The sequence below is a fragment of the Mustela erminea genome, chromosome 16 (assembly GCF_009829155.1).
Source record: "Mustela erminea isolate mMusErm1 chromosome 16, mMusErm1.Pri, whole genome shotgun sequence".
In the NCBI taxonomy this organism is placed as follows: domain Eukaryota; kingdom Metazoa; phylum Chordata; class Mammalia; order Carnivora; family Mustelidae; genus Mustela; species Mustela erminea.
Genome location: NC_045629.1, coordinates 36,349,425 through 36,364,438, shown reverse-complemented (window position 1 = coordinate 36,364,438; position 15,014 = coordinate 36,349,425). Strand labels below are relative to the sequence as shown.

Sequence of the window (15,014 nt, the reverse complement as noted above, 5' to 3'; positions counted from 1 at the left end):
AGAAAAGAAAAAAATCAACAATAATGAATGAATGAAATAAAAGGTAAATTTACCTACAAATTGGGAGTGGAGAAGGACTTTCTAAGCAGTACACAACAATCAGAAGTCAACAAATGAAAGGATTGATGGGTATAGCTAGTGAAAAAATTCAATGTTTCTACAGGAAAAAACAAAGCTATAAAAATTAAATCATATCACACTGAGGAAATAATTTTTCAACCTGTATTATGAAGGGCTATCTTTCTTAATTTACAAAGAGCTCTTCCCTATCAAGAAAAACTGCTGAATATATCAATAACAAAAATACAAAGTGTTTGGTGAGGTAGCAAATACACATGATTAGTAACTACAAAATTATTCGATTTTGATAATAAAGAAATATAAATAAAAGCAAAAGATGCAATTTTTAACCTATTGGACAGGCAAAAACTAAAAAGATAATATTCAATCTTGGTAATGGTGTAAGGACACAGGCTTTCTCATGCACTGTTTTGGGGGTACAAACTGGTGCCACTTTTGTTGAGTACAACTTAGCAAAATTTACAAAAATAAAAAAAGAACACTCCTTCAATTCACTACTTCCACTGCTAAAAATGTATCTTAAAAATAAATTCAAGACCTACACAGTAATAGGCTAGCTGCAAAACTTTTTGCATTTGAAAAAAATGAGTTATTTGTTAATAGATTCCTGGTAAATTGAGTCATGATATGTATCAAAATGGAATTCTAGGCAGTTGCAAAAAGAATGATATTGACAAGGATATTTCTAAGAAGTACCAGGTGGGAAAAAAGTGTAGAAAGAATATGACCCCATTTGCATAAATTTGAAGTATGGAAGTGGGGTGGGTTGAGTGAGTATCAATGAACATACTCAACTCTAAGTATTTTACTAGAAAATACATATGAAATGGAAGCATTTACTTTTGGGGAAAGGAATCGAGTGCAGAAGAAGGGGACATGTGGAACAGAGGAATATTTTTATTTTATACTTTTCTAATCCAGTCTAGGGCCCAGGTCTAGTATACATATCTGTGTATATTACATTGGAATGGTATATACATAATAATCAGCTCATCTGCTGTGGACATTTGTTCCCAGGTTATCTATTAGAACAACTGGAGAGGCCCAAAGTTTTGAGCCCTGGACAGGATTTATTAACTGGATTAATAGAAGTACAATTCATTACTATGTGGAAATTCAAGAATTTTTAGAATGAAAATCCTTGACAGTGAGATATTGAAACTACTGGTTATGGAAAGTGAAAAAAGTGAAACATATATAACTATGATGGGAGTTATTCTGCTGTTGCAAGGGGAATCAGGAAAGGGTAGATATGGCTTTACCAACAACTTTGATGTTTCAGCTCTAGCCTGACAAGTGATCCAAAATGTCACATAGTATTTACTTTCAGTATCAGCAGGCAGAACTTTTTAATAGCACACTTACCATTTTTCTTAAAATGAAAACTGAAAACACTTTTTTTTTTAAACTAATCTTTAGGCCCAGTGTGGAGCTTGAACTCATGACCTTGAGACCAAGAATTGCATGCTCTACCAACCAAGCCAGCCAGACAGCCCTGAAACCAGGCCTTTATGTGGAGGCTGCCATCACCTACATAATCATGTTTAGAAATGAATGAAATCTCTTTTCCAACAGTGAATATGTGGCTCTGTGAGTTTATTAGTTGTGAAAATCTGAATGTATTCAAACTTACAAAAAAGAAAAAGGGTTTTAAGCTTCATGCCAGCCTAATGCCCTACCTGTTAGGAGGGCATTACTCCTAACTGTTAGGAGTCATTTGCACAATCACACGGGAGATTAATTGGGCTTCCTGCTACCACTTACGTCATGTACGTAAAAAATGTGCTCAGGGGTTCCAGGGAATGATTCCGGAAATATTCAAATTCTCTGCATAGCTTTTTCCTCATCTCTGTGTCAATTTTGGAAACAGTAAGTGGATTTGTTTCATTAGCCAAGAAGTTGCCATAGTCAGTGGTCTGGAGATGAATTTTCACATCTGAAAATTAAATGAAACCTCAAATCAGATTAAAGTTTGAACATGCATACATAGCTTTTGCAACATTAATTGAATTTATTGTGACTTTATGATAAATGTATATTAAATTATTATTATCTTATTAGATGTGTATGCCTCTGTATGATTTAGCCTTGAGTGTCACTCTCTAAAGCAATAAAAAATTCAGTGTTAGTACAGATATTCTAGTACAAAAACAACAAACTCAGTTATCAAAGCAATCTAGAACTATTTAATACAGTTGAAAAGAACACTAACAACCACCTAGTCCTAAGTTTACCTGAGCCAGTTGTAGTCATTTGGGACTAACTGCGCAGAAAGCTGTTGAGAAGAATCCTAAAGCTTCATCTTGGCTTGATGGAAACAAGAAATTTATTAGTAATATTTACCATGGGTACGAGAGGTGGAATGGGCAATCAATAATATCCTTTTAGTATAGATGCAGAAATTGAGTCTCAGTGGGGGCTAAGTGGTAGAGTTGTAGAGAAATAAGGCTTGAATTGGGAGATGGCTCTCCTTACTCTTAAAACCCAACATCATTTCCAGAAGACCACACCAGGCATCCTGTAAATGCCAATGTTTTTCAATGCTAGGTAAGTGCTGAAGCATTACGTGGAATAGGAGGAGAGGTAAGAAAGTTAGACCAGTAAGCAGGAGGCTGTCCCCAGGAACAGGGGGCTTGGCCTTGGCATGGCTTCCTTTTTATCCGGAGGCTTACCGGGAGCCCTTGTTGGCTATGAACTGATTGCTTCATTAGTTGATCAGACGGTGAATTTGCAATTAGGCTCTCAAGTGATTGTAAAGTATCTGAGATTCAGAGGACAGGCATGTTTCCTTAGTACCTGGAGAAGATTATGCACTGAAATATTCTTTATCTGACTGCAGAATTTACTAGTTCAAGTACTTATTTAATTAATTTAATTAAAAAAAATTACATACTTTTTTGGGGGGGGCATGTCTTGTTTGGCTTTTCTTTTGGCAGCTCAGATTTTTTATATAGTTTGACAGTTTGCTTTCTCAGCACTGAGGAATATTTGCCAACAGAAGAAACACAAATGTTATTTCTTTCAAAACCATGATATTTTGCTCATGTGGCATATGTTTCTTTTAAGCAAAATAACTCCCAAACCTTTCAGCTGCCAGTGAGATCCTGAAATTCAACGTCTCAAGTGTTTCAGACCCCACAGCAATCATGTAATACCGTAGTCAATGGAAAAACAAATGAAATAGAAGGAACCCTTTTTCCCCAGCACCAAAACAATCCAAAGGACCCTTGCACTGAGATTCTCAAAGAATCTCAAAATCTGAAATGTTTGCTCTGAGATGGTAACAGAATGCTGATAATATCAACAATGCGTATAGTTGTATAGTTTTCAAAATGGGCTCATGTAATTTTTTCTCTGCATTTCCCCAAGCGCTTATTTAAATAGGTATGTAATAAAAAGGACTCTGTGGTCAAATAAATTTGGAATAAACAGGCTTCTTAGCTGTAGGAACTGAAAGCCTTTAACACATTACTTTGAGTGATTTTTTGAAGAGTATGTTCAGAACCTCCCAAGCCACTAGGAAACAATGAAGCTACCACAGAGCGCACTTTGGAAAATTACACCACTTTTTTATCCAGAGAAGTGACGTTTTTTCTTTTTTATTCAAATAAGGAAATGGAATGTTTTCCAAACTGGGATCACTACCAACTGAATCAATTTAATAGGTCCCAAAGGGCAAAGAATGGAAGTATTAGATTAAGCCATTGTAACAATATGAGCATATAACACAGCGTAGCACCCACACATGTGCATGTGTGTCTATGGGGCAGCATAAAAATGTGTCCTCTGTGGCTTGCAGTCACTAGGGTCAGTGAATTCTTGGAGATCATTTGGTTAGTGAGGTAGGTTTAGGCTCTGGGACATCATGATTATCTTCTACTAACCTGCTGGTCAGATTAGTTTTAGAACATGGTCATTTTTTTTTTTTTTCCCTGTGCAGCTTCCAGTCTGGGGCTCTCTCTAAAAGTGAACATCCAAACCTTTCACACTCCAGGTAGGTTTTATGCCAAGGAAACACCTTCGAGAAGAATCCACAAGGGGTGTTTTCTTGAGCCATCCCCTGCCTTTTCCCTACACCCTGCAGGCGCTGAACTTTAGAAGTTACCTGGCTTTTCTGAACTCTGTTTCTTCACCTATCAAATGGATACAGAATCCATGCTTTCGGGTTGATGTGGGGATTAAACAAGTGGAGGAAAGTGAAGAGCCAGCACTCCTATGGAGGAGCTACTCCATAATGTTACCTTTTCTCTTCTCCCTTTTACCCACCTACTTCAGCGATAATCTGATTCAGCAGGCTAAAGACTTTGGTTCTTACTGTCTACACCAGAATAGTCTCAGCGAATACACTGGCATCAGCCATCAGATTTTGTAATTACTCGGATTTTAATACATATACCAATTTCTGTAAAACCAGGACGTCTCCCTCCATTTTTGCTTAATTTACTGCATTTCTTACGGTGATAAAGCTTTCTTACTCCCAATCCCTTGCACTGTTCTTTATTGCCCTCTCTGGTTTCCACTCCACGTGCCCCTGGTTTACAATGGCCACCTGACATCAAGATTACTGCTGTGAGCTCTTAAATTGAATCTCCCAAGCTCCCTTCTCCTCATGCACTCCCTGCCTCAAACTCAATCTTTCCTAAGAATTATTTGGAATCTTGGAGTCACTGACAGTTGTAGGCAGATTAAAAGGACTTTGCTAAATTTGTAATGTTTTACTACTGACAGAATGGCTCTCATGGACATTATCTCTTAACTTGAGCAAATATTCCCATTTCATAGATGAAGAAACTGAGGCCCAGAGAAGTATGTTTATGTTTTCTATGCTTTCAAGTACTTGACTGAAGATTCAGACATGACTCTTGGCCTCATTCATTTTCCTAAAGCTCCACAATCAGATCTCCCAAGGTCCTTCAAGATTTTTTTCCCAGCCTAAATTCCGGCCTTATCTTCAGGTATTCTAGTACTGCAGCCAAACCGGTTTACTCCTCACCCATATGCTTTTATTTAAATACAGGAATCTGTAGTTCATTAATTTTCCCTCCTGGCCCAGAACGCCCAGCCACCTCAACACTGTTTGCTAGCATCTCACTGGCTTTTTCCTAGCTTATAGCCCTGGAGATCTACTTTGCTTTTAAATATATGTTTGATCTATAGGTTTAAATTGTTCTTGTATTTTAGAAATTTTATTGTTTTTACTTATTTATGATATCTTCTCAACTAGAGAGCTGTTTAGGGAGTGCATAATATTTTGTTTATCATATTCTTTATGTCACCCAATACAATTTTTATCACATAGATTAGCTTCAAATATTAGTAGGTTTAATTTCTTTCTTTTTTTTTTTTTAAGATTTTATTTATTTATTTGTCAGAGAGTGAGCACAGGCAGACAGAGTGGCAGGCAGAGGCAGAGGGAGAAGCAGGCTCCCTGCCGAGCAAGGAGCCCGATGTGGGGCGCTGGGATCATGACCTGAGCCGAATGCAGCCGCTTAACCAACTAAGCTACCCAGGCGTCCCAGTAGATTTTAATTTCTGATTAAAACCTAGGACCCTGGGGTTCCTGGCTGGCTCAGTCAGCCTTTAAATGTCTGCCTTTAGCTCAGGTCATGATCCTCATGATCAAGTCCCACATCGGAGTCTCTGCTCAGTCAGGGGTCTGCTTCTCCCGCTCCCTCTGCCACTTCCCCCCGCTTGGGCTCGCTCTCTCTCTTTCTCACACACTCTCTCTCTCTCAAATAAATCAAATCTTAAAAAAAAAACAAAAAACACCACACACACACACACACACACACACACACACACAACAACAGGGGCACCGGGGTGGCTCAGAGGGTTAAGCCTCTGCCTTTGGTCAGGTCATGATCTCAGGGTCCTGGGATTGAGCCCTGCATCGGGCTCTCTGCTCAGCAGGGAGCCTGCTTCCCCACCACCCCCGCCTGCCTGCTTGTGATCTCTCTCTCGCAGACGCGCTCTCTGTGTGTCAAATAAATAGATAAAATGTTAAAAAAAAAACCACAAACAAACAAAAAACCCCCCAAAACCCCCAAACAACAAAACACCTAGGGCCATATAGCACTTCATTATATAATTCCATGCATGTTATCAGGATAACATGCCTCATTCTGGCTCTTATGCACCAAACAGGTGCTCTTTGAAGAACACAATCAGCTACATAGGACCATATATGAAACACCATTAATCATAACTATGAGATGGGAAGAATTATTTGAGGAATTCAAAAGTCTAGCAAAAGAGGGAAAACTAGTTCTTGTTGTATACACACAGTTGTTCAGGGAGGGGCTTATGAATTCCTAGGAATTCTTATGATTAGCAGTTTACAAAACATTTTCAGAAATTTCTGATGCTCCTGATAACTGGGAGTTAGGCCAGGGAGATATAATCTAAGGATCAGATAAGAAAACACCATGTTAAAAGTTAAGCAGTCTGGCTTAATATCCTACAGCCAGAGAGTGGAATTGCTAGGACTTGAACCCAAACATGTACACCTTTCTAATGTGAGTTTTCAGATTCTTTCTATGTGCAAAACATAGCCTTAGGGCCAGGGAACTAGGACAGCAAAGTAGACAGTCTCTACCCCCTTTTTAAAAAAATGGGTATTTCTTTTTAAAATTTCAGCTTTACTGAAGTGCATCTGACAAATAAAACTGTAAGGTATTTCAAGTATACATCTGATATACATATACAACATAAAAGTATCCCCCCCCCAACCTATCTGACACTTCAGTGGCCTCACATACTGATACTTACTGCCCTTAAAGAAGCTTGTAACACAGAAGGAGATAGATTCATTTATTAGTTTATGAGTTAAGTCCTTAACTGTTAATTCAGGGTGCAAGATAGTCAAGCAAGACAAAGGTACACCCCTGGTCTGACACATCTATACAAATGTCACAGAATCAGGTCCTTCATAAGGTACAACAGAGTATGAAGTTAGGGGTTGTCAACTGTACCCCAACATGTCTGCAGTAGGAAACGATTTACAGAGGAAGTAACCTGAGTGGAGACTGGAAAGAGGAATGAGTGTTCTCTAGGCAAACAGGATAGAGAATGGAATTTGTGACTGAAGGAAGAACTTTACAAAAGGTAGGAGGGTTCTGAGGAAATGCTTGCAAGGTAGAGATCAGCAAGACTCCTCCACCCTTTTGAACCAAGGGTGAAGTTGATCCTGCCTGATGAAAGCCATTGAAGTATTTCTGAACAGGAAAGTGACGGCATTGGATATGCATTTTTAATACAAGGTGGAAAAGTGCTATAATTAGAGGCACAAGTAGTATTTAAGGGAGCATGAAGAAAGTTCTTTGAATTAAGTCTTCCTCCTATATATATATTTTTTTCCTTTAAAAATAGATAGTAGGTATAAATATAGGTAAAAAGTGAAAAGTCGCCTAAACTTGTCAACCACCGCCGCCCACTCACTCCTAGGTGCAGGTAATTACTATTTTTAGTTTCTGTTGGATCCTTTCAGTATCTAGACCATCATATAGAAAATGTATTTTTAAATTTATCTGCCTTTTTACTAAAGAGTACTATACCACACATAGTTCTTCCCGTTGCTTTCCTCCCTTAATAGAGCTTGGTGGTCTTTCCATATCAGTCCTCTTAAGGGGGTATCCTCATGCCTTTTTTTTTTCCTTTAATAGCTGCAGAATATTCTGTTATGTGAATGTTATATAATTTGTTTAATCAGTTCCCTGCAGATGGACATTTGATTTGCTTCATCATTTGCTATTCTAAACAATGCTATATGAAATCCTAGGCCAAGTGTATATGCCTTTGGAATTTTGATAGGTATTGCCCAAATTGCCCCCATTAAGAGTTCTTATTTTTCAATATTTTTATTCTCCAGAGTGGGAGCCCTTTTAGGGCAGGGATTATATCTTATTTAGTTTTACTTCCTCAACTCTAGCTAGAAATGCTTAACATGTTGTTATAAATTAATTCCTATTGGAAAAGAAGGAAGGTCGTGCCCCCTAAAGGGACGTAATTGTTAGTACGATAGAATCAGAGTCCCTCATCCCCTTTTAAAAAAATATAGCAGAGAGGACAAAGGAAAGGTTCAATCCACAGAGCCAGCAGACACTTCTTACCATGTATTTTAGAAAATATCAAGTACTAAATTCTAGAGCTCTAAAGTCTTAACTTTACCATCTTGTCTTTTTTGAAGAGGAACGAATATTTAACAGTCTTATTTGTCATTTAAAAAATTCTAATGGGGGCACCTGGGTGGCTCAGTGGGTTAAAGCCTGTCTTCAGCTCAGGTCATGGTCTCAGGGTCCTGGGATGGAGCCCGCATCGGGCTCTCTGCCGGGCGGCAAGCCTACTTCCTCCTCTCTCCCTCTCTGCCTGCCTCTCTGCCTACTCGTGATCTCTGTCTGTCAAATAGATAAATAAAATCTTAAAAAAAAATTCTAATGAAAATAGCCATATTGCCATCAAAAGAAATGGAAAAAATGCATGTTATTAAGTGAGAGAAGCCAATATGAAAAGGGTGCATGCTGTATAATTCTAACTATACCACGTTCTGGAATAGGCAAAACTACGAGACAGTAAAAAGACTGGTGATTGCCAGAGCAGGGTTGGGAAAGTGGAATGAACAGGCCCAACAGAGTACTTTTAGGGTAGTGAAAGTACTTTGTATGATACCATAATGACAGATACATGTCATTATCTATTTGTCCAAACTCGTAGTGTGTAACACCAAGAGTGAACCACAAGGTAAACTATGGACTCTGAGTATTATGATGCATCAGTGCAGGTTCATCGATTATAACAAATGCGCCCCTAGGCTGTGGTGGGGAATGCTGACAATGGTGAGGCTGTGCGGGTGTAGAGGCTGGGGGTGTACAGGAAATCTCGGTGCTTTCTCCTCAACTTTGCTGTTAGCTTAAAAAGTTGCTCTAAAAAAACAAAGTCTTAATTCTTAAAAAAAAGTGTTAATTCTCTAAAAGAGTATTTCATGTCCTTTTAGCATTATTATTTCGCTGCGAAGTCACTTTTAAAGGTTTTAAAGTTTCCATATGGTACAGAGTTCCAGCACTACCAGTGGGACGCGCCACGTGCACTAGCCTTGCTCTTTTGTCTCTGGGAAGGACTGAGTCACCGAGTGTCCTAGCAACTGATTCAGGTCACTGTGAGTCAGGGGCAGACCTTGGAACAGATGAGTATTTCTGATCACACTGGCACAATTATATACGCAGTTAAGCACAAGAATGAATTCTAGGATGTTTCAAAGCTTTGCTAGACAATCTTCATTTTCTTTTCTAAATTTACCTAAAATCATATGTATTCTTTCTAAGTAATTCTAAAATAATTTGTCATTATCAGAACACTTCTGAAGTCTAGAGAACTTGAAAAGACTAAAGGCAAATTTAATCTTTGCTACGTTAGCTTTTCTTTTGCAGAAAGTGTCTGTGTCAACACAGGGTGCCACAGCGACAGTCTTACCTACTCTTCTTCATCCATTACTGGTACAAGGCATATTTTGTGCAAATGTAAATAGAAATCCCAAAGTCCTTAACATCTGTTCCAATAAATGGCCTTGATTTCTTTTCTCCAAGTCTCTCTTTTTTTAAAAAAGATTTATTTATTTATTTGACAGACAGAGAGAGAGAGAGATAGATTACAAGCAGGAAGAGAGAGAGGGGCAAGCAGGCTCCCTGCTGAGCAGGGAGCCGGATGTGGGGCTCAATCCCAGGACCCTGAGATCATGACCTGAGCCAAAGGCAGAGGCTTAACCCACTAAGCTACCCAGGAGCCCCTCCAACTTTCTTTTAAAAAATATTTTATTTTTAAGTGATCTCTACAGCCAATAAGGGGCGTGAACTTAAGAAGCCCAAGATCAAGAGTCACATGTTTTACTGATTTAGCCAGCCTGCTGCCCCTCTTCTCAATTTTTGAGAAATCCAGCTCAGGAGACGGTTGGGTTTCTCTCAGCACATTTGCATATGCAACAGTTGCATTGCTTTTCACAAGTTATTTCCCAACATCCTATGGAATATTCAGTAGAGCAGACCTTATTATTTTCTTTATCAAAATGGAGCTGGGGTGCCTGGTGGTTCGGCTGTTAAGTGTCTGTCTTAGGCTCAAGTCATGATCCCGGAGTCCTTGGATGCAGCCCAGCACAGGGCTCTCTGCTTGGCAGGGAATCTGCTTCTCCCTCTCCCTCTGCCTCTGCTTGCCACTCCCTCTTCCTACGCTCTCCCTCTGTCTGTCAAATAAATAAATAGAATCTTAAAAAAAAAAAAATGGTATCAACATACACAATAATCATTTATTTTCAGTTCATGCTCAGGAGATATGGACATTTTAGTGGAAAAAGAGATGCGGATATGCCTGCACTCCTTGACTAGAGCGTCAGAACGGCCGCGACCATTTTAAGCATCGGTGTGCTCAACTGTCACCTGCAGTCGTGAAATCCTTATTTAGATTTCTTTTCTCAGCAGCCATTAGAACGTGCGGCTAATGACTCACACACGATATTCCTGGGAGTCTCCAAACAGACTGGCCCACAGATTCAAACATAGTTGTGAAATGAATGGTTGAAAAAAAAATATTATTAGGAGGGAAGTAAGATAAAAGCTGAGGCACAAGGACAAGAAAGCAATGGTGTAGGCGCCAGAGTTTCTTAAGAGGGCGCAGGGACGGCTCTGGGTGGTCCATGACCCCTGATAGTACATGGAAAATTCTGTATGCATGCACCTCTGTATTTTCTAAGAAGATTCTTTCTTCAGGTCTTCATGAGGGTCTGAAACCCTTTTTTACCTCTCCCAAATTGAAGCGGAGGGTTCTTTAGTGAGTTGGCTAAACGTGATTTCGTATCACATTTTAGGCATTTTATGTATTGTTTGTGTTAAAATTTGCATTCTTTAGCTCATTTAAAAGCTTGGCTGGAGGTGCCTGGCTGACTCAGTTGGCGGAGCTCAGACTCTTGGTCTTGGGGTCATGAGTTCAAGCCCCATGTTGGGTGTAGAGATGACTTAAATAAACTTTAAAAAATTAAAAAGTAAAAGCTTGACTGAAAACTAAGTACAATTCTTTCAAGTGGCTTCTGTTAGACGCTCCCTGGTGGTCTAGTGGTTAGGATTCGGCGCTCTCAAGTGGCTTCTGTTAGAAACATTCATTCTTCCCTGCATTCATTCACTTTTTGTACTTCAGTTTAAGTACATTTTCTCTTTTTATTCAAGTATAGCTGACATACATTATATTAGTTACAGGTTTAGGACACAGTGATTCCACAAGTATGCACCCTTATGAAATGTTCACCGCAGTAAGTGTAGTTATTATCTACCACACTATGAAGTTACCATCATACTTGCACAGATTTTCTGTACACGATTCACATTCTCCAGTCACCAAACTCCTCATTTAATAAGCTAATGTGATTTAGGGGTTGGAATTATATTGTGATTATTTGCAGCTAACAGAACTATTTATCATCTGAAAGATTTTTCTAGCTGCCTCCACTGCTAGGGAAAGGAGAGCATCTAACTCAGACTGACCAGCTCTGCTTTAACTCTGGCTCTAACTGCTCAGAACCACAAACAAGTGACCCAGGACCCCCAGCCTCTGCCAAGTCACCTTCAGGTTTGTTTTGTTTTGTTTTTGCTTTTAACACCTTTCCTAGCAGTTTCGATCCATATTGCTTCCCTGTTTTCTCTAGAATAATCTTGTGGTCTTAAAGCACCTTATTATTGACATATGTTGATTTTATAAGTACATTTCAAAATGAACTAGTGTAGCTGTTTTTATAATAAAAATACTGTATTACAGATGTGAAATCTTTGGTGAAGTTTTGAAAATATTGTAGCTTAAAGATGATTTCCAGAATAAAGGGAGAAATGGGGAGGTATAAGTCAATAGGTATGAAGTTTCAGAAACACAAGGTAAATAAGTCCCAGAGAGCTACTGGATAGCATACAGAAAGTAGTTAATACACACACACACACACACACACACACACACACACACACACACACATGCGCGCGCACAAAATAAGAGAGGGCAGGAAGAAACTTTTGTAGGTCATGGATAGATTTATGGCATTGATGATGCTGATGGTTTCATGGAGGTATACTTACCTCTAATCTCATCAGGTTGCATACATTAAATATATACAGTTTTATGTCTGTCAATCATACCTCAATAAAGTGCTTTAAAAAAGTATTTTCCATTTACATAGTGCTTCATGGTTTCTAATGTATCTCTCAGGTATTACTTCATTTATTTCTCCACAAAGCAAGCAAAGCAGACATTACCATTGCATTTTACAAGTGAGGACTCAGCCTCAGAGGCCAGGAGCCTTAGGTCACCCTACCTAGATAGGGCAGAGGTCAAGGTCAGTACTTTTGAATACAGGGCTGGCCTCACCACCCACCCATTTCTTGGCTTTTTCTGAAGCTTCAGTTAAAGAGAAACCTCAAATAAATCTCCTATCAATATATACTGAGAAACTGGGTATAGAATAAAATTTTCTAGCCCAAGTTTCTTAGCATTTGGTGGGGGGACATTCACCCCTGGGCACTTTGACTAAGTCCTTCTGCAAATATTATTTATAAATAATGAAATGAAAATACATACAATTACAAAGTAAAAACAGTATGTTAAACTATGGTTATCAAGATGTTTTAAGATGTGTGGTTTGAGCATCCTGCTCTCGATTTTGGCTCTGGTTACGATCTCAGGGTGAAATCCAGCTCCGCCCAGAGTCTGCTTAAGATTCCCTCCCTCTCCCTCTGCACCTCCCCCTTCTCTTGCACCTGTGCTCTCTCTCAAAAAAAAATAAAAAATAAAAATAAATAAAGCATGACATTGTACTTCTTTCTTAAGAGATTAAATACCAAGATTAAAGAATAAGTGCAATACTGGGGTGCCTGGGTGGCTCAGTGAGGTAAGCCTCTGCCTTCATGATCTCGGGGTTCTGGGATTGAGCCCTGCATCGGACTCTCTGCTCGGCAGAAAGCCTGTTTCCCACTCTCTCTCTGCCTTCCTCTCTGCCTAATTGTGATCTCTCTCTCTAATAAAAAAAAAAAAAAGTTAATATCTAGTATAATTATGAAACTGTGAAATTATGGTATTTCAAAATATCTGCAAGAATTATACAGAGATATGAAAATATCGAATTTTTACTGTTTGTTGACAAAGTACTAACCACTGTGATTTGTTGCCTCCATTCATAATAAAAAGAAATGCTGAAATTTTACTTAGAGAAAACTGAAAAGCAAGATGTAATTTTTTTGTTCCCCATCCAAGTTCATGGATCCCTGAAGTCTGGACCCAGGGAATAAGAACCTGTTCTGGACTCTCAGGCCATGGGAACACAGTCCCTTCTCCATGCTTCCAATGAGCAGCCTCATTTCCCTTTTCCCCCTTGTAAAAGGGGAGAAGAGCAGCACGTACCTTCCAGGGTCTCACACTGGACCAGGTTGATGTAGTCCTGCTGGGTCAGGAGGCTGGCTTTGCACCCTCGCACCAGGCCTTCCAGGTAGCCATGGTCCACGTTAAAGTAGAACTCAGCACCCTCCAGCATGGGGAAAGAGATCCCAGTCAATTTGGGCTGAAGCAGCTTTGGCTGCTGGTTTGCTCCTGAAACCCTCTTCTAGTCTGGAAAAAAGTAGGAGTGGCAGTTATCAGGGAAAAAATCTATCAGCTGAGAGTCAGGGTTTTCGTGACTAGTTTCCTCTGGTTTCTGCCACTTTCAACAGCATGCTCATCCCTGTTTTCACAGCAACAGTGAGTCAGCGAGATAAGTCCAATAAACCCAAAGCAAACCCCCACAGGGGGAAGTGGAGTAGGAGAGAGGGAGGGTCAGGTCTCTGCTCTTTCCCTTGCAGGGGAGCTGGTCCCTCCCAGGGTGCCATTGCAAGTCCTGAAACACCTGAAGCCTCTGTGAACATACCTCCCCCCATGTGAGCTTTGGAGCTTTTCCATTGTGAATTGCAGTTGTCCTGAATTTCTTGAGGACAAAGGGAGGGCTTTTTTTCTCTTTTTAAAAATTATGTTTTGTAAATAGATCTGTTGGGAGCAGGCAGTTGGAAGAATCCTGAGAAGCTAATTCAGCAATGCAGTTGTTGATAAAATAAATGTTTAGTAATGTCTTAACACTGCTAAAGCTGATAGCTCTTAACCCCCCTCATCCACCCTCCCCCGCTCCCACCCCCGCTCCCTAGCCCCTGCCCCCAGCCCCAAGTCTGGGAGCTGAGCCCAGAAAGATATCCTGGAGGCAAATACACAGAGCTGTGATTCTATAAGTCTCTACCTTTACAAAATTGGACCATTCATAAGGCACTCTTTATTTTCTTTTCCCATTTAAATGTCACAATCACTAGAACAAGTATCTGGGCAGATAATATTATTACCCAAATCACAGATAAGAAACAAGATCTTAGAATCTGTGAGACAGCTCAAAATGCACAGGTGGTAATAAAGTACATACTTAATTAAGCCAGGACAATTACTGAGTTTCATGCTCCAAAAAGAGTGCTTGTTCTCTCCCATACTTAGCTCAAAAATTGTGTCAAATATCCTGAATGCTATTTTACATATACAGTGTTTCACTTTCATATATATTGTGTCAAATTCTTAACTGAATTAAAAGTGTTAGAAATTCTCCAGTCTCTGTCTCAATATTTTCCAACTGGGAGAAGCTAGATAAGATGGAATCATAAGAAATTCTGTTGTAGTTTTTGAAAAATCACAGATAGCCAGACTTGGTTTAGCACAGTGTCCAGCACTTTGAAAGCTTAATTTAATAAACCGTAAAGGCTCTTTTGATTACCATCATCATTATCCAACCCTCCCTCCAATAATTCCACCATCTCAAACTCCCGGAGTATGTTTTAGGTTGAATTGTATGAACTTAACCTTTGTAGATCAAAAAAATGGTTGCCTATCAGTAATTTTATACAGTTCAATTT

The 15,014-nt window shown here is 39.4% G+C and overlaps 2 protein-coding genes across 2 annotated transcripts in view; one reads left to right on the top strand and one right to left on the bottom strand.

Annotated features, from left to right (window-relative positions):
- Positions 1 to 5,179, top strand: part of LOC116575087 — a 139,304-nt gene extending 134,125 nt beyond the window's left edge. Inside the window, exon 11 of the mRNA XM_032316212.1 lies at positions 4,166 to 5,179. Within this exon, the coding sequence (XP_032172103.1) occupies positions 4,166 to 4,453 (288 nt within the window). The 3' untranslated portion in view covers positions 4,454 to 5,179. The remainder of the gene's footprint in view (positions 1 to 4,165) is intronic.
- Positions 1 to 13,859, bottom strand: part of ATP6V0D2 (ATPase H+ transporting V0 subunit d2) — a 44,349-nt gene extending 30,490 nt beyond the window's left edge. The window contains exons 1-2 of the mRNA XM_032316211.1: positions 13,498 to 13,859; positions 1,846 to 2,017 (exon numbers count right to left, since the gene is read on the bottom strand). Coding sequence (XP_032172102.1) covers positions 1,846 to 2,017; positions 13,498 to 13,627 — 302 coding nt within the window. The 5' untranslated portion in view covers positions 13,628 to 13,859. The remainder of the gene's footprint in view (positions 1 to 1,845; positions 2,018 to 13,497) is intronic.
- Positions 13,860 to 15,014: the final 1,155 nt, after the last annotated feature.